At 33.9% G+C, this 20016-nt stretch overlaps 1 protein-coding gene across 1 annotated transcript; it reads left to right on the top strand.

Annotated features, from left to right (window-relative positions):
- Positions 1-1593: 1593 nt before the first annotated feature.
- Positions 1594-18329, top strand: LOC142336889 (uncharacterized). The gene is made up of 8 exons (XM_075385898.1): positions 1594-1922; positions 2576-2730; positions 6569-6755; positions 10544-10732; positions 11143-11390; positions 13293-13479; positions 17264-17452; positions 17863-18329. Exons 1-8 carry the CDS (start codon positions 1657-1659, stop codon positions 18122-18124), a joined length of 1683 nt encoding a protein of 560 aa, XP_075242013.1. The 5' UTR covers positions 1594-1656; the 3' UTR covers positions 18125-18329.
- Positions 18330-20016: the final 1687 nt, after the last annotated feature.

Genomic DNA, 20016 nt, shown 5'->3' with positions numbered 1-20016 from the left:
GTGGAAACAAAATGGCTCAAATAAAACCTAAATCGTCAAAACTTTTGCAAACTTCTTGTCTAATATACTTGAAGGCCGACAGTTGTACATGAAATTGCATTATATGATGTTAATTTAAAAAGTTTCCAATCAACTGTTATTCAGCTATTATAGTTGTTTTTGGCATTGGTTAGTTTTTCTAGTAATTTTCAGAAATAATGGCGGGCCAATTAATATTTGGCCTTCAAATATCAACTAAACATTTTTTACTGTTAATTTGGGCAAAGGAACCCGAAAAAATTTAAACGAAAATTGTCTGAAATCAGGGAAGTATTATAATCTGTGTACTAAAATACTTCAGTTCTAAAAAATACAAGTAGACTCAACTGCCAAGTATAAGCATGAATCCATCTAAGGGCCAAATTTTCGTAATAATAAAAGTTCGTAATAGCTACATGAGTTGTAAAATCTTTTGGCAATAAAACCTGTTTTGAACTATAAAATATCTCTTGATCATGACCGCAATAACTCCTGGGACTTGAGCTGTATCGAGAAGACTGGTAAATAACCAGATGTGACATTAAGACGTAATACTAAGTCGAGTGATATACTGAAATGCTGTCTCCATCACGCTGACCGCAAATTTTCAAATCAAGTCCCCAATATCACACTTTTAAATGTGTAGAAAGATGTGCTGTTGTTGGCAAAAAAGAACAAACGCCAAAAGCTGTAAGATAGGAGAAACGGTAATCAAGGAAATTTGGAATGCGTAAAACACACTTCTCAACAAATTGTAAAAAAAAATATTGAAAAAAAATGTTTAATTAACATTTTACTTGGTTATAAAACATGTAGTTTCATAAGAAATTGTCGTAATCTTATGTGACTACATTGAAACTGTATATATTGCTTGTGAACTTGCATATTTACGAATATTATATGATAGTCAACCCCATTAACTGTTCCAGTTAATCACTGTCGATGTATTTGGAAGAGATTATTTTTTAATGTTATACGGCAAACCGGAATTGATGAGAGGCAAGTATCTTTCAGAAAAGTTTTTAAAAATGAGCTTGGAGAAAGACAATTCAGGCTTCCTACTTTCATCACGTCGCAAAACTTGAACAAACGGAAGCAAATTCAGTTGATTTTGTCTGGGCTTTTCATGAAACATATTTTTTTAAGATTACAGTTATAAGCGAGCGTGGAAAACAATGAGAGTAGGGCACTATAGTTCAGTCTTGAGGAAATTTGGAAATATCTATTACCTTTGTCGACTGTTTTGTCCACGATTTGTTCAAATCGGTCAAAAAAGGTCAAATATACGTTTTGTGGCTTAATTTTGTTTTTTTTTCCCTCAATTAGTTGGCAGTCTTTGACATTTGACCACATCCGAACTTTATACTTCTTCACTTTGTGGATTTGATTTTTTCTCTTATTAATTAGAAAAAAAGCCCACTCTCACATCCTTCGTGCCAGTTCTCTGGCAGCAGAAATTCGGCTTTAAGATCGGTGATGGATCACATACTGTCAACAAAACCGTCTGGTAATTATATATAAAGGTGTGCACTTTATCTCAATTTAATCTCAAGCAAATAGTTTACCAAGTTTACTTTCTAAGGGTCTGGATTTAGCTATATACCACAACTTCTAGTATAAATTAAATATACCTCAATTATGAATAAAATTAACATTAGTGATTCTGATCGTGCTTTCTTTTATGAGAATGGGTACCTTGTTCTTTCTGACCAACCTCTCATAAAAGATCAGAAATTGATTGAACAACTCAAAGCGCGCTTTGAGAAGTGCTTCAGGGGTGAATTTTCCACGGGAATTTACCCTGACGAGTGGCATTGGCGAGAGGGAATTAGTCATCCTGAAGCTGTTAAAGAGATCTGTAATGCGTGGAAAAGCGACGATGTGATCGCAAAAGTGGTTTTGAGGTAAGTTTTGTTACGTCTACGTGTTTAAGGCACAATTTTTTTCTCTGTGTTAAACGGCACCGTTCAGATCATTTGTTGACCAAACGTTTTGCCAAATAATTAACTTTAATGAGTCCTAATGATCTCTGAATTGTCTTTCTCTGCTTTATTTTGGAGATATAATCGACTTTGTTTTTGAAAAACTTTGATATAACGTCGTTGCAAAAGGTACATTTTCTCTATATTTTTTTTCGATTTTGGCACTGTTGTCCGCGATCGTCCTGAACATCGTGTCTACTAGACAAAGATAAAAAAAACCTAATTTACAAAAAATTGCATAAAGTGACCTGGTTTTATTAATTGCTGATTAAGAAGACAAATTGCGCATTTCGGATTACTTTCACTACCAGTTTGATTTTCCCCCCAAATTTTGTTTTTCCCAAAGAAAAAGCCTAATTTATTTACAATCGCATCAATACTTATAATTGCGGATTGCGGATTAAGAAGACAAATGGGGCAATGCTGGATATTTTGGGGTTTCATTTCACTACAATTGTGTTTTCCCATATCTATAACTGTTTAAAATTGGTTCACTGAATCCCTGGTTCCCTGATTGTGCATGTAGCTGCCTCCTCTTGAGTCTGTTGATGACATGTTAGTCTCTCTCTCTATAGCTCCGAAGTGGGATCTCTGGGTGGTCAGTTGTATCCGCACTGGCAAAAGAGCAGAGTGGCCCAGGATGACATCATTTGGAAAGTACCCCAGTCACCCAACAAAGGACACATCGGATACCATGTTGACTCTGCCTACATTTCACGTCAGTTCAGAGGTAAGGCTCAATTATCAATAGTAACATTTAATGCTGTTAGGAACATATATTTTCAAAATTTGGTAAGAAAAAGAATTGGGCATAACTTAAATACGTGTCCGGACAAAACAGTCCCATAGACAAAACAGTCCCAGACAAAACAGTCCCAGACAAAATAGCCCCGAAAAAATATCGAAACATTTATAAAAAATAATCTACAAACAATTAACAAACACAATCTATGAGTTATTTTTCTGAATGTTTAGTTTTTGATTGATATGAACAAGGATAAAACCAAAACATTGCTTCGAAATAAATAATTTGGCTATAACTAAGTTGTAATCAGCTTAATATTTGTTCGGTGAAATACAACTATATGAATAACTTATGTGGTTCCTTTGTTTATTGGTGTGTATGTCTTTAACTCTAAGTTTATATGGGACTATTTTGTCTGGGACTGTTTTGTCTGCTTTCTTGGTACAATTTTGATACTAAGTTTTTGATTCCGTTATGAGTTTTGATCACATGAAGAAAACACCTTTGAGCAGATTTTTCTTAGAAATAAATCATAATTGACCGTTTTTGACGCACTTTGTAATGAAAGAAAGGACCACGTTTCTGTTAACAAAGTAGCTAAATATTCAGATTATGAGAAATCAGTTTTGTGACAATTTCAGCGACCACGGCAATATTTTTCTTTGCTTTTCGATCAATTTACAAATCGTAGATGTAAAAAAAACGAAACGCATTTTGTAGATGTAAAGTCAAAATACTTATAAGGGAAAATTGTCTAATTTATCTATAATCAGAAGCAACACAATTTTGACAACACAAAAATATTTGAAAATTAAGTTCAAAATTGAATATGAGGGTAAGGTATATGAAGCTGTAGAAAAGTTTCATGAGTATCATGTCTAATAGAAAAAAAACCATTATCCCCCAAAAAATTCAAAATTTCTAACTCTTGCGCTCACAAAATTGGACGCACAAAATAGTCTTTTCATAAGAATACCGCCAATTAATGAGTGATCTATAAAAAATACTCAATTAGTATCCAACGTCAACGGTAACAATTTTTTGGTGCAATTGCGGCTTTTTTTGGGTCGAGATCGTCACATAAAGGCAAATAATTTCGTCAGAAAAGCGTTCATTCTGTAAAAATTAGGCTAATTAGGGACGGATTTGATTGTTTAGTTCTGTGCGCTGTATGTAAAGATTCAAAATGAGAACTCCTTTTGGTCTCTTCGTTTAAAATTGTCAAACATTATTACATTTTTCATCACAAGTCTTTCATAAATTCTGCACTTCGCAAGATTTGGAAAACAGCACATCAGATGCAAATCCTATGTCATAAACACAAAAAAAGTAACCCCATTTTCTTTAAAATCAACTTCTAAAAAAACTTAAAAACTAACGTAGTCAGAACAATTCTCTCAAGCTGACACTGTTGTCCCGCAAACTCCTTCGTTCAAATTCTGCTTAGAATTTGTTTAATAATTGCTGGCATTGGGGTTGAAAATGTGTAAGAGGAGCAGAAGCTATGATACTCATGCTCACAGCGGAAAATATGGAAGGCAGTGGCCAAGTCAAATTAATGGGAAAGGCCTCAGCAAAAGGTGGAAGAAAACTCGAAGTGTATGGTAAATAAACGGTGACAGTTCCTGCTGGAGTAGAAAGATTCACGAAAAGTGCCGCATGTGTGGAAAAGTTTAAAAGAAAATTTTGGACACATGGAATTTTTTTTAAAGAAAATGAGACACTTGCAACAGTTGGGAAGAATATGAAGAGGAAAAGAAAAAGGGAAAGAAACGGTCATATCTATAAAAATACTCGTCAAATATCAAATGCCAATGACAACAGTTTGGCGAAAGGATGAAATTTTTTCTGGGACGAGATGAGAGAACACAAAAGCAGACCATGTCGTCAGAAATCCATTCATTGTGTAGAAATTAGGGTAACACGGATTAACTATGTTAAATTGTTTAGTTATGTGCGCTGAATTTAGAGAATCAAAATGAGAACTCTTTTCCGTCTCTTCTTTTAATATTTCCAAACAAGTAATTCATTTTTCAGCACATGTCTTACAAAAATTCCGCAGTTTAAAAAATTTGGTAAGCAGCACCTCAAATACAAGTCCTATGTCATTAAGGAAGAAAAAATTTCAAATACTTTACCACCATTTGATCATAAATTCAACTTTTTAAAAAGCTTAAAAAAGTAAAATAGTCAGTGAAAATCTCTCAAACTGATACTGAATATCCACCTTCTAGACAAATTTCTCCAAAATTAGTGCAAATATCAACAAATTGTTGACATCCGTCTCCCTCAGAATTTTTTTTCATTTGAAGTTGTTTTTAGATTATGTAATAGAAATGCTGAAATTGTAGAACAAAATGCAAGAGAGAGGCAAAGAGTATGATAATCATTCTCAGAGTAGAAAATGCGCAAGGCAGGGTCCGAAAATGCGCAAGTGAAATAAATTATGAAGCGTATGGTGAATATATGGGAACAGGACTGATAGAATAGAACGATTCACGGACAGTACTGCATTTTTGGAAAATCTTAATAAGAAATGCTGGAAATACGGAAATTAAGTTAAAAAATCACGAGAAATTTGCAACAACTGGGCAGAAGATGTAGAGGAGTTGAAAAAGGTGATGAAACGGTCTGAATTTCCTACACAAATTTTTTGCTAACAGATCAACATACCTTTGTATTCCAAATTTCGATTAGAAGACAAGTAGCGCAATCAATGTCGATAAGGCCAACGATCTCGAGATTAGGGCTCAAGATCGATTTCGGTTTCTGAATTTTTTTTAGGAAATGAGCTGAAGATTTGAAGAAAAAACAGGAAAATAAAAAGGCCGCCAGTATCCGCTGAAATTTGTTTGCATCGGATAAGTTTTCCAATTGTCTGTTTGTTATGTTATGTTCCCAAGCAATGATTTTATGTAAGGATAATAATGACGAAATTCTCCTCGGTTAACTAATTTTCATCGGTTGTTTGTTGATTTCTAAAAAGTTCTGTTAACGTCTGGCGTAAAAACACTCAACAAGTCAACGTTTTTCATGTTTTTAATGGCGTATGAAAGTTGATTTTTTAAATGGCAATGACACGTCGCTTTTCATGGGTTATGATTTCAGCATTTTTGGTCTCTTTGCAGCAAACTAGTGACCGTGTTTGAGTGGTGTCGCCAATTTTATTGTCGCCAAACGGTACTTGCCACTGCTGGAATGAGCGCACTTTTTTACGACCCAAATTATGTTGCCACTTTACAGTCATCGTAAAAACGACTAAAGTTTTTTCAGTTTGTATTTCAATCATGTAAAGGAGTACAATTGACTCTTTTCGGAAATAATCCCATGCGTCAAAGTGGCTGTTAAAAAATAAGAAATGAGTTGATTAAACTCTACAAAGTTCTGATTTAAATCCTATTGGTGGTATTTTGGAAGAAATGAGGTGGTGGTGTTTAAGGATAGAGCCTTTTTGAGCATGTTGTCAGAAATTATCAGGAAAGCAGATATCCTCGAAAGTGATCCTAAACCTAGAACCTTTCTAGAACTTTCGGAGGAGAGAACGAACTTCAAAAGGGGGCGTTGTTTAGTGACCGTACCTTCACCACGCTCTAATTGGCTACTATTAAGAAGCTGTCTTAATAAGAGTTTTCAAACTTTAGCGAGTTTTTTACGGAATAGACGGAAAAACGTAGCAATAGGCATGTCTGCCTGTTGTAAGCGTTCCCAGACACTGAAATTTTTGATGGGTAATACAAGAGTTGTTATATGAGTTAAGGTATAGTTACAGCATCGTATATAGGTAAATTTGCTAAGGACGAGCTAAGAGAAGCTCACGTTTCAGTTCTGCACACAGAGAAGAGAAAGAATATAACTGACCAACTGTCCGCTAGGTATAGTGGCTATGATCTATCAACCGACTCTGACTCGATAACAGTGTGGATTGCATTGGATGATGCTGATGAGGCCAATGGAGTAGTGGAATACGTGAAAAAATCACACCACCTTTTTGCCAAGAGAAATGTGGACAGGTAAATTTACAAAAAATTTTGAGTGATCCGATCATTATAGTGCATTTCTGTTTAAATTAGCTTGAGAAGTAATCTTTTTTATCTATTTTTTAAATTAAATTACGTATGAAAAGCGGTTATGAATTCATTATGTCTACTTGTCATCGCACGTGAGGAGATTGAATTCGTTCAGGTTTGCACTCGGATGTTCGTACAGATCGCAGCCTATGTTCATACATGTGTTTCCTAATTACTCTTGTGAGCTACAGTAATTTTCACGACTTTGACTAATTTTGAACGATATCCGCGAGAAAGCGTAAGTGGATATCACCCGCTTAAAACGTGGAATATACTGACCAAACGATGCAGGTGTAGTTCACACTATGAACGTAAAGATAGTACCTAAAATTCCCGCCAAATTTTTTTCTTTTGAGCATGTCGTTGTGTGAGATTATCAATACTTATCGTAAGTAACAATATTCGCTGTAAATTTCAATTTAACGCTCTTTTTTGTGCTATTTATACTGTATCCTGCAGTGTTCAGTGCGAAAACATCCTCGAACTGGCTGTTCATAAACTAATTACCCGACGCATATGTCTAATTAACAAATCACGTCAAAGGTCAACTAGAAGCAGTTTCGCATATCTTGTTTTGAGGTGTCGACGACCAAAAACGCTAGAAAGCATAAGAATTGAGCCAAATGCAGTGAATGGTTGTAAGAATTGCCTTGGATGCGGGATATAAAAAAATGGATCTTTTCCGTTTGTGCCCCCCGCCCACCTTAGTGGGCGCATATTATTTGCACCCCCCCCCCCCCGACGCACGTGCCATATTTTTACATAATGATTTAATATGTAGGCAAGTGCTCTGTAACGGGGGGTGCATAATGTTTTGGGGGGCTGAAACGGAAAAGATCCAAAAAGTTTCAACGCTGAAATTCGCTCATCTTACAAAAACATCAGTAGGTTTTCAACAATTGCAAACTTTGATTGAATTATTGTAAAAAATGCGCCTTTAAATGGTGAAATTTGGCATTTCCCTGTTTTAGAGGTATAAAGTCAAAATTTAAGAAAATATATGTCTCTGATTTATAATTTTCAAGCCGATTTCATGTTTCAGATTTAAAAATAAGGTGGAATCCTTAGCTTGCGCTCTAAATTTGCTGCTAATTTTACTTCGAATGTGACAAAAATTTACTGGTTTCAGCTTCTTCTACGCCAAAAACTGCGATTGCTTGGTAGTAACATTTTTCTATCACCCTAATCACCGCAAAATCAATTTCAGCAATACCTCAACCTAGGAATAACTAAAGATACCAATTGATAATTAAACGATATGTGAAGACATGTATCCCACATTTAAAGTAGCTTGAACAAATTATATCCAATGTAAGATTTTGAGATATATGCTATAAATCTAAACAAAGGGTGCCTTGATTTGACCTTATCAAACTATTCGAACGCTTCAAGCAAGTTTAATTCCAGTTTGGGAAATATTCAAAGAAATTGCTTCCGTTGTATTGTTTTTTTCAAGGTGCTCATTTCCTCTTGTATTCGCTTTTTCGTAGCTAAAAGATATTTTCGCTCGATCAAAAGCGACTGTTTTCGGACTTTTAAATGAAGTTGCGTTATTTAGATAGTTGGCTTTTTTTTAAACGATCATGGTTAATCGGAAATTTCCAGTCCTCTTAAATCGTGAAATCAAGCAACCTTTTGGGACACTTATTGAAGAACAGACAACCAATAAAATCAGTTGCACTGACAAAATTATGTTGCAATCTATTTTTCATGACCCGAGTAGACGTGTCTTTTTAACTGGGTGTTCGGGTCTCTCCACTTGCTCATTGGATGAGACAACAACAATTTTACTATGTTAAAAACATCCAAAACCTGCCGCGTTTCGAAAAGAGCAAATAAAAATTCTTATCTCTTCATTCGAATAGATACGTTAAAGATAAATCGTCCGTACAGTTCTAACGAAAATAAACATCTATTGTTTGCTTTTTTTAAAGTTTTTTCCCAACATTAGCTTTTATCAAACATTAAGCTGTATTATAACTACTGGTTTTTGGTTCACAATTTGTATTGTTATACTGATCCCAAAGTAGCACAATGAGAAAACAGTTGTAGACATTTTGCGAAATATGAAAACCGATTTGTTTTAATCGCAGAACTCTTGTTATAGATACAAAATTTCCCGCACAGTTTTAACGAAAATAAACATCTTTTGTTTGCTTTCTTAAATTTTTCAAAATCATTAGCTTTTATCAAATGTTAAGCTGTAGCTTATAATTTAATAAAAGCTAATGCAGGGAAAATATTTTTTAAAAAAGCTAACACGAGATTTTTATTTTCGTTAGAACTGTACGGAAAAAATTGTATCAAAAACAAGAGTTCTGCAATTTAAATAAATTGGCATTCCTATCTAGCTTATTCTATACCTCTAGCTTATCATTTGATTAGTTCTGTGATTTGAACAAATTAATATTCTTTTTTCGCAAGTTTCATATTATTTTTTTGCGCTGTTTTAAAATCAGTAGAACACAATAAATTGTGAACCAAAAACCAATAATCATAAATACTGTTTTGTCGTTCACAATTTTTTCTGCTCTACTGATCCAAAATAGCACCATAAGAAAAGTGTAATAGGAAATTTACGAAATCTGTTTACCGGTTTGTTTAAATTGCAGAGCTCTTGTTTTTGATACAATATTTCCCGTACAGTTCTAACAAAAATAAACATTATTTGATTGCTTTTTTAAAATTTTCCCATCGTTAGCTTATATCAAGTGTTAAGCAGTAGCTTAACACAAAAATATATTTTTATTTTCTTTAGAACTATAAGGAAAATATTGCGTCATAAACAAAAGTTCTGCGGTTTAAACAAATCGGTTTTTATTTTTCGCAAATTCCATATTACTTTTTTATTTTTCTGTTTTGGGATCAGTAGAACACAATAAATTGTGGACCAAAAACTAGAAATTATATTTTGGTTCAAATTTATTGTGTTCTACTGATCCCAAGATAGCACAATAAGAAAAAAGTATTATGAGTTTTGCGAAATATGAATACCGATTTGTTCAAATCAAAGAACTCTTGTTTTTGATATAATATTTTCCCAACTGTGCTCAGCAAAAGCACAATTTTTTTCCTTGTTGACGAAATAGCTTGCTTAAGTTTGCAAAGTTCGTTTAGGGCATAGGCAGATAAACTTCAAATTTTAGTTGGCAAGCTTAAAGAAACAGTCCGGCTACTTTCAAACTTGGAAATTTTAAGGCACTCACGATCTTCACTCAGTATGAAATTTAAATTTGTGGTGCAAGAGGGGAAAATAAGTGCTCAGTCGATTTTCGTGCTTCAAACACTTGACATGAGCTCTTAACGAGTTCTTCTGTTTTTTTTAAAATATAAAAACTGTTTGCTTAGTTGGTACATCAGTAATGGATCATTCTAGGAACCGAAGGGCGAACGGCATGTTGTTGGCTGGTTAATGTTTGCTCGCAGTAGGTCGTTTTGTTATATTTTCGAGATCCTGATTTATTGAACAGTGTCTTGTTACAATTGAGGATAACCAGTAGAGATAACTACATCTGATATTTGTTCGTATATCTTAATTAAATCCGGATGTTACAAACTGTTGATTGTCGTTTGCAAAGTTCTATTCTGTAATTACTTGATTCCATTTTTTTCTTTTTATTTTTTAATTATTCTATCCCTAATCGCTTTAATTAATCGAATCTTAACGGAAAACCTTTGCCAAGGTGGTGTCTGAGATTTTTTGGTTTAATTGACTGCACATCTATTCTCAGATTTCTGGGTGATATTCTGGAAAAAACTGATGGCAGTTCAGCAAACAACAACAAAAGCAAAAAGAATGGCAACTTGAACTTTCACACTGCTTGCAATGACCCCGATAGTGAAAAGGCAGCTATAGTGAAGCGACTGAACAACTTTATTCGGAGCAGAAGCAGCTTGAGCGATACTGTCCACAATACCAGGGTTGTCATTAGTTTTTTAACTGCTGAAAAGGTTTTTGTATGTTTGCAAAATCATATGAAAAATCTCGAATGACGTGAATGTGGTCTTTTATTTCAAAGCCCAAAGTTTTCATTCAAGAATTGTGACTTTCACAGTGGCCACCCTTTTTAGTATCTCCTCACACAAAATAAGCCTATATATTATTACACAAAAGAAACTTGGATCTCGAAATCTACAGGAAATTCCATCCTTTTCTAAACTATTTCATTGGTTTGTAGAAAATCAGATGTAATAAAAATCAAGTGGCTAAGAATTGATTTAAAAGAAACAAACTTTTTTGCAATAAATTGAGACCATGATCAATCTTTTGAAATTGTCGACTTTACCATACAAATTACATTTTATCACGAGTGGCAACTTTTGTGGTCAGTGGCATTGAGAGTGACATGCTGGAAGTCATTAGACCAGTAGTCCCAGCCGGTCATTGTGTAATCCATCACCAGAACACTCTGCATGGCTCAGGGGGAAACTTAAGTCTGGATCGTCATAGACGCGCAATTGCAGTCCATTTGATAGACAGAGAGGTTGAGTACATCGACAATCCAAATTACATTTACGTGCGATACAAATTGAATGGTTCCAGACAATTAAGGGATGAGTTCTTCCCCATCACGTGGAGTAAGCAGAGTTGAGGAAGATAACGAAATTTATTTTGAATGAACATTTTGTAATGATTCTCAGGACCAACAACAACAACAATGATTAACAGAACCAGCGACGCAAAGACAAAAAAGGGCTAGTCGCTTAACGATTCAAACATTCTTTTCAAAATTATGGTTTATTCAGCCATTCAAAAATGTTTTTACCATTTTTTTATGTATTAGTTATGCGGAAGACAATTCAATAATATAGAGAAGACGTGTCTTCTTGGATCCGAAGTGTCTGGCACCTAGTGTGCTGTATCGGATCCTCTCTGGTCAATGTTTGCTACTCTCAAATTAGTGATCAAATGTATATAAATATATATGACTTGTAGTCTAGGCCGGAGAAAGAAATAAATAAATAGTAAAAATAAAGGTTTGGAATAGGTTTTGGAAGGATGAATTACTGAAAAAAAGTAACATGCTGGTGCGACAAGCTTCTATCGTTTTTATTTCTTGAATCAACATTTTTCGAGAAAACTGACCAGCGAGAACCGGAATGTCTAAGCATACGACACAATGAGTTAAATTAATTTACTTTATTGAGTCATATGCTTAAACATTTTGGTTTTCGCTGGTCAGCTTTCTCAAAAATTGTTTATTCAAGAAATAAAAATGATAGAAGCTTGTCGCACCAGCACGTTACTTTTTTCAGTTTTTCATCGCTGCAAAATTTTTTCAAAGATCTTAAAGAATTTAAAAAAACATCGGAAGCAAAAAAATATTTAATTTTGTTTGAAATTTGATCTGATTACTGTCCTGCAGGAACTGATATGATTGACGCTTAATGCCACACAGATCTCCGATCGTTGTTTTTTCTTTGTTATTAATCCGCTTAAAAATTCGTTTCACATTTAACAGAAAAAACGGCTCGATTACTTGTAAATAATCTAACAGGAGCACAGTTTCCCGACTATTTTTTGTATCTTTTGATAGATAATTATAATCTTTATATGTGCTTACTCTAATGATTTAATCGAATATTTGATTAATCCTGATATTTTTTTACAGTTTGATGTGCCTCGCCAAGTAACGGCACTTTAAAAGGCTATCTTGTCATCATGCTTTTTTTCGTTTCTCGCTATTGCCTGATTATCTTGATGTTTTCTTGCTTGACAAAGGTGATGAAGTTTTAATATTTTTTGTCAAACCACTCGTTAGTGGAGTAGGTAATTATATGCTCAACTGATTTTCTTCTGTTCCGTAAATTTAAGCCCATTATTGTTTTCATCAAATTGTGTTTGAGTGGTTTCATTAGAAGGCCTGTCAAGCGTTTTAATTCGTCAATTTTCGTTTTTTTTGGAGAAATTATAGAGTTTTTAAAAATTTTATGAACTTTAGTTTTTTGTCGTCATTTGTTTGTTGATCCTTAGCGTCATTTTTGTTCAGATTAAATTATTCTGCCAAGTTATGTATTACGTTACATAACTCTACAAAGTTCTGATTTAAATCCTATTGGTGGTATTTTGGAAGAAATGAGGTGGTGGTGTTTAAGGATAGAGCCTTTTTGAGCATGTTGTCAGAAATTATCAGGAAAGCAGATATCCTCGAATGTGATCCTAAACCTAGAACCTTTCTAGAACTTTCGGAGGAGAGAACGAACTTCAAAAGGGGGCGTTGTTTAGTGACCGTACCTTCACCACGCTCTAATTGGCTACTATTAAGAAGCTGTCTTAATAAGAGTTTTCAAACTTTAGCGAGTTTTTTACGGAATAGACGGAAAAACGTAGCAATAGGCATGTCTGCCTGTTGTAAGCGTTCCCAGACACTGAAATTTTTGATGGGTAATACAAGAGTTGTTATATGAGTTAAGGTATAGTTACAGCATCGTATATAGGTAAATTTGCTAAGGACGAGCTAAGAGAAGCTCACGTTTCAGTTCTGCACACAGAGAAGAGAAAGAATATAACTGACCAACTGTCCGCTAGGTATAGTGGCTATGATCTATCAACCGACTCTGACTCGATAACAGTGTGGATTGCATTGGATGATGCTGATGAGGCCAATGGAGTAGTGGAATACGTGAAAAAATCACACCACCTTTTTGCCAAGAGAAATGTGGACAGGTAAATTTACAAAAAATTTTGAGTGATCCGATCATTATAGTGCATTTCTGTTTAAATTAGCTTGATTAGTAATCTTTTTTATCTATTTTTTAAATTAAATTACGTATGAAAAGCGGTTATGAATTCATTATGTCTACTTGTCATCGCACGTGAGGAGATTGAATTCGTTCAGGTTTGCACTCGGATGTTCGTACAGATCGCAGCCTATGTTCATACATGTGTTTCCTAATTACTCTTGTGAGCTACAGTAATTTTCACGACTTTGACTAATTTTGAACGATATCCGCGAGAAAGCGTAAGTGGATATCACCCGCTTAAAACGTGGAATATACTGACCAAACGATGCAGGTGTAGTTCACATTATGAACGTAAAGATAGTACCTAAAATTCCCGCCAAATTTTTTTCTTTTGAGCATGTCGTTGTGTGAGATTATCAATACTTATCGTAAGTAACAATATTCGCTGTAAATTTCAATTTAACGCTCTTTTTTGTGCTATTTATACTGTATCCTGCAGTGTTCAGTGCGAAAACATCCTCGAACTGGATGTTCATAAACTAATTACCCGACGCATATGTCTAATTAACAAATCACGTCAAAGGTCAACTAGAAGCAGTTTCGCATATCTTGTTTTGAGGTGTCGACGACCAAAAACGCTAGAAAGCATAAGAATTGAGCCAAATGCAGTGAATGGTTGTAAGAATTGCCTTGGATGCGGGATATAAAAAAATGGATCTTTTCCGTTTGTGCCCCCCGCCCACCTTAGTGGGCGCATATTATTTGCACCCCCCCCCCGACGCACGTGCCATATTTTTACATAATGATTTAATATGTAGGCAAGTGCTCTGTAACGGGGGGTGCATAATGTTTTGGGGGGCTGAAACGGAAAAGATCCAAAAAGTTTCAACGCTGAAATTCGCTCATCTTACAAAAACATCAGTAGGTTTTCAACAATTCCAAACTTTGATTGAATTATTGTAAAAAATGCGCCTTTAAATGGTGAAATTTGGCATTTCCCTGTTTTAGAGGTATAAAGTCAAAATTTAAGAAAATATATGTCTCTGATTTATAATTTTCAAGCCGATTTCATGTTTCAGATTTAAAAATAAGGTGGAATCCTTAGCTTGCGCTCTAAATTTGCTGCTAATTTTACTTCGAATGTGACAAAAATTTACTGGTTTCAGCTTCTTCTACGCCAAAAACTGCGATTGCTTGGTAGTAACATTTTTCTATCACCCTAATCACCGCAAAATCAATTTCAGCAATACCTCAACCTAGGAATAACTAAAGATACCAATTGATAATTAAACGATATGTGAAGACATGTATCCCACATTTAAAGTAGCTTGAACAAATTATATCCAATGTAAGATTTTGAGATATATGCTATAAATCTAAACAAAGGGTGCCTTGATTTGACCTTATCAAACTATTCGAACGCTTCAAGCAAGTTTAATTCCAGTTTGGGAAATATTCAAAGAAATTGCTTCCGTTGTATTGTTTTTTCAAGGTGCTCATTTCCTCTTGTATTCGCTTTTTCGTAGCTAAAAGATATTTTCGCTCGATCAAAAGCGACTGTTTTCGGACTTTTAAATGAAGTTGCGTTATTTAGATAGTTGGCTTTTTTTTAAACGATCATGGTTAATCGGAAATTTCCAGTCCTCTTAAATCGTGAAATCAAGCAACCTTTTGGGACACTTATTGAAGAACAGACAACCAATAAAATCAGTTGCACTGACAAAATTATGTTGCAATCTATTTTTCATGACCCGAGTAGACGTGTCTTTCTAACTGGGTGTTCGGGTCTCTCCACTTGCTCATTGGATGAGACAACAACAATTTTACTATGTTAAAAACATCCAAAACCTGCCGCGTTTCGAAAAGAGCAAATAAAAATTCTTATCTCTTCATTCGAATAGATACGTTAAAGATAAATCGTCCGTACAGTTCTAACGAAAATAAACATCTATTGTTTGCTTTTTTTAAAGTTTTTTCCCAACATTAGCTTTTATCAAACATTAAGCTGTATTATAACTACTGGTTTTTGGTTCACAATTTGTATTGTTATACTGATCCCAAAGTAGCACAATGAGAAAACAGTTGTAGACATTTTGCGAAATATGAAAACCGATTTGTTTTAATCGCAGAACTCTTGTTATAGATACAAAATTTCCCGCACAGTTTTAACGAAAATAAACATCTTTTGTTTGCTTTCTTAAATTTTTCAAAATCATTAGCTTTTATCAAATGTTAAGCTGTAGCTTATAATTTAATAAAAGCTAATGCAGGGAAAATATTTTTTAAAAAAGCTAACACGAGATTTTTATTTTCGTTAGAACTGTACGGAAAAAATTGTATCAAAAACAAGAGTTCTGCAATTTAAATAAATTGGCATTCCTATCTAGCTTATTCTATACCTCTAGCTTATCATTTGATTAGTTCTGTGATTTGAACAAATTAATATTCTTTTTTCGCAAGTTTCATATTATTTTTTTGCGCTGTTTTAAAATCAGTAGAACACAATAAATTGTGAACCAAAAACCAATAATCATAAATACTGTTTTGTCGTTCACAATTTTTTCTGCTCTACTGATCCAAAATAGCACCATAAGAAAAGTGTAATAGGAAATTTACGAAATCTGTTTACCGGTTTGTTTAAATTGCAGAGCTCTTGTTTTTGATACAATATTTCCCGTACAGTTCTAACAAAAATAAACATTATTTGATTGCTTTTTTAAAATTTTCCCATCGTTAGCTTATATCAAGTGTTAAGCAGTAGCTTAACACAAAAATATATTTTTATTTTCTTTAGAACTATAAGGAAAATATTGCGTCATAAACAAAAGTTCTGCGATTTAAACAAATCGGTTTTTATTTTTCGCAAATTCCATATTACTTTTTTATTTTTCTGTTTTGGGATCAGTAGAACACAATAAATTGTGGACCAAAAACTAGAAATTATATTTTGGTTCAAATTTATTGTGTTCTACTGATCCCAAGATAGCACAATAAGAAAAAAGTATTATGAGTTTTGCGAAATATGAATACCGATTTGTTCAAATCAAAGAACTCTTGTTTTTGATATAATATTTTCCCAACTGTGCTCAGCAAAAGCACAATTTTTTTCCTTGTTGACGAAATAGCTTGCTTAAGTTTGCAAAGTTCGTTTAGGGCATAGGCAGATAAACTTCAAATTTTAGTTGGCAAGCTTAAAGAAACAGTCCGGCTACTTTCAAACTTGGAAATTTTAAGGCACTCACGATCTTCACTCAGTATGAAATTTAAATTTGTGGTGCAAGAGGGGAAAATAAGTGCTCAGTCGATTTTCGTGCTTCAAACACTTGACATGAGCTCTTAACGAGTTCTTCTGTTTTTTTTAAAATATAAAAACTGTTTGCTTAGTTGGTACATCAGTAATGGATCATTCTAGGAACCGAAGGGCGAACGGCATGTTGTTGGCTGGTTAATGTTTGCTCGCAGTAGGTCGTTTTGTTATATTTTCGAGATCCTGATTTATTGAACAGTGTCTTGTTACAATTGAGGATAACCAGTAGAGATAACTACATCTGATATTTGTTCGTATATCTTAATTAAATCCGGATGTTACAAACTGTTGATTGTCGTTTGCAAAGTTCTATTCTGTAATTACTTGATTCCATTTTTTTCTTTTTATTTTTTAATTATTCTATCCCTAATCGCTTTAATTAATCGAATCTTAACGGAAAACCTTTGCCAAGGTGGTGTCTGAGATTTTTTGGTTTAATTGACTGCACATCTATTCTCAGATTTCTGGGTGATATTCTGGAAAAAACTGATGGCAGTTCAGCAAACAACAACAAAAGCAAAAAGAATGGCAACTTGAACTTTCACACTGCTTGCAATGACCCCGATAGTGAAAAGGCAGCTATAGTGAAGCGACTGAACAACTTTATTCGGAGCAGAAGCAGCTTGAGCGATACTGTCCACAATACCAGGGTTGTCATTAGTTTTTTAACTGCTGAAAAGGTTTTTGTATGTTTGCAAAATCATATGAAAAATCTCGAATGACGTGAATGTGGTCTTTTATTTCAAAGCCCAAAGTTTTCATTCAAGAATTGTGACTTTCACAGTGGCCACCCTTTTTAGTATCTCCTCACACAAAATAAGCCTATATATTATTACACAAAAGAAACTTGGATCTCGAAATCTACAGGAAATTCCATCCTTTTCTAAACTATTTCATTGGTTTGTAGAAAATCAGATGTAATAAAAATCAAGTGGCTAAGAATTGATTTAAAAGAAACAAACTTTTTTGCAATAAATTGAGACCATGATCAATCTTTTGAAATTGTCGACTTAATCATACAAATTACATTTTATCACGAGTGGCAACTTTTGTTGTCAGTGGCATTGAGAGTGACATGCTGGAAGTCATTAGACCAGTAGTCCCAGCCGGTCATTGTGTAATCCATCACCAGAACACTCTGCATGGCTCAGGGGGAAACTTAAGTCTGGATCGTCATAGACGCGCAATTGCAGTCCATTTGATAGACGGAGAGGTTGAGTACATCGACAATCCAAATTACATTTACGGGCGATACAAATTGAATGGTTCCAGACAATTAAGGGATGAGTTCTTCCCCATCACGTGGAGTAAGCAGAGTTGAGGAAGATAACGAAATTTATTTTGAATAAACATTTTGTAATGATTCTCAGGACCAACAACAACATCAATGATTAACAGAACCAGCGACGCAAAGACAAAAAACGGCTAGTCGCTTAACGATTCAAACATTATTTTCAAAATTATGGTCTATTAAGCCATTCAAAAATGCTTTTACTATTTTTTATGTATTAAAATATGTAGTTATGCGGAAGACAATTCAATAATATAGAGAAGACGTGTCTTCTTGGATCCGAAGTGTCTGGCACCTAGTGTGCTGTCCTCTCTGGTCAATGTTTGCTACTCTCAAATTAGTGCTCAAATATATATAACTATATATGATTTGCAGTGTAGGCCAGAGAAATAAATAAATAAATAGTAAAAACAGAGGTTTGGAATAGGTTTTGGAAGGATGAATTACTGAAAAAAAAGTAACATGCTGGTGCGACAAGCTTCTATCGTTTTTATTTCTTGAATCAGCATTTTTCGGGAAAACTGACCAGCGAGAACCGGAATGTCTAAGCATACGACACAATGAATTAAATTAATTTACTTTATTGAGTTATATGCTTAAACATTTTGGTTCTCGCTGGTCAGCTTTCTCAAAAATTGTTTATTCAAGAAATAAAAATGATAGAAGCTTGTCGCACCAGCACGTTACTTTTTTCAGTTTTTCATCGCTGCAAAACTTTTTCAAAGATCTTAAAGAATTGAAAAAAAACAACGGAAGCAAAAAAAAATAATTTTGTTTGAAATTTGATCTGATTACTGTCCTGCAGGAACTGATATGATTGACGCTTAATACCACACAGATCTCCAATCGTTGTCTTTTCTTTGTTAATAATCCGCTTAAAAATTCGTTTCAAATTTAACAGAAAAAACGGCTCGATTACTTGTAAATAATTTAACAAGAGCACAGTTTCCCGACTATTTTTTTGTAATTTTTGATAGATAAGTATAATCTTGATATGTGGTTACTCTAATGATTTAATCGAATATTTGATTAATCCTGATATTTTTTACAGCTTGATGTGCCTCGCCAAGTAACGGCTCTTTAAAAGGCTACCTTGTCGTCATGCTGTTTTTCATTTCTCGCTATTGCCTGATTATCTTGATGTTTTCTTGCTTGAAAAAGGTGACGAAGTTTCAATCTTTTTTGTCAAACCACTCGTTAGTGGAGGAGGTAAATATATGCTCAACTGATTTTCTTCTGTTCCGTAAATTTAAGCCCATTATTGTATTAATCAAATAGTGTTTGAGTGGTTTCATTAGAAGGCCTGTCAAGCGTTTAAATTTGTCGAGTTTCGTTTTTCTTGGAGAAATTACAGAGTTTTTAAAAATTTTATGAACATTAGTTTTTTGTCGTCATTTTTTTGTTGATCCTTAGCGTCATTTTTGTTCAGTTTATATTATTCTGCCAAGTTATGTATTACGTTAATTTCTGAAACTATTACTTGGTTTAACAGAGGTCTACCAAAAAAAATCTAGCTCTGTCTCATCTTGGATTTTTTACAATAAAAAACAGAAGGGTCTTATTATATCGTGAAAGTGTTGAATTTTTTCCCAATTTTTGGTTTTTTAATACAGTTGAAGCAATTTTCATATTAAAATCTCTTAATGACATATCACTTTTACGTTCTTGTTGTTTTTTTTCAGAAAGCAGTGTTTTTTTCAGAAAGCAGCTCAAATGTTTTTACACCGTCGAACTTGTATTTTCAGAAAAATTTATTGATTTTTTGAGTTTTTGCTATTTTTGTCATTCTTTTGTAGATTTATGAGTCAGTTTTTTACATAAAAGATCAAATTGGCTTTTTAGGGAGATATAATTTAATTGATTCAATGGTTTCTTTTGATACCAAGTGCCTCACATGACTTTCCACTTGATTTGTTTTCAAA

Source organism: Convolutriloba macropyga, chromosome 1 (genome assembly GCF_964194025.1).
Source record: "Convolutriloba macropyga chromosome 1, txConMacr16.3, whole genome shotgun sequence".
NCBI classification, from domain to species: domain Eukaryota; kingdom Metazoa; phylum Xenacoelomorpha; order Acoela; family Convolutidae; genus Convolutriloba; species Convolutriloba macropyga.
The sequence above is the reverse complement of the archived record's forward strand: the minus strand, read 5'-3'. Positions and strand labels throughout refer to the sequence as shown.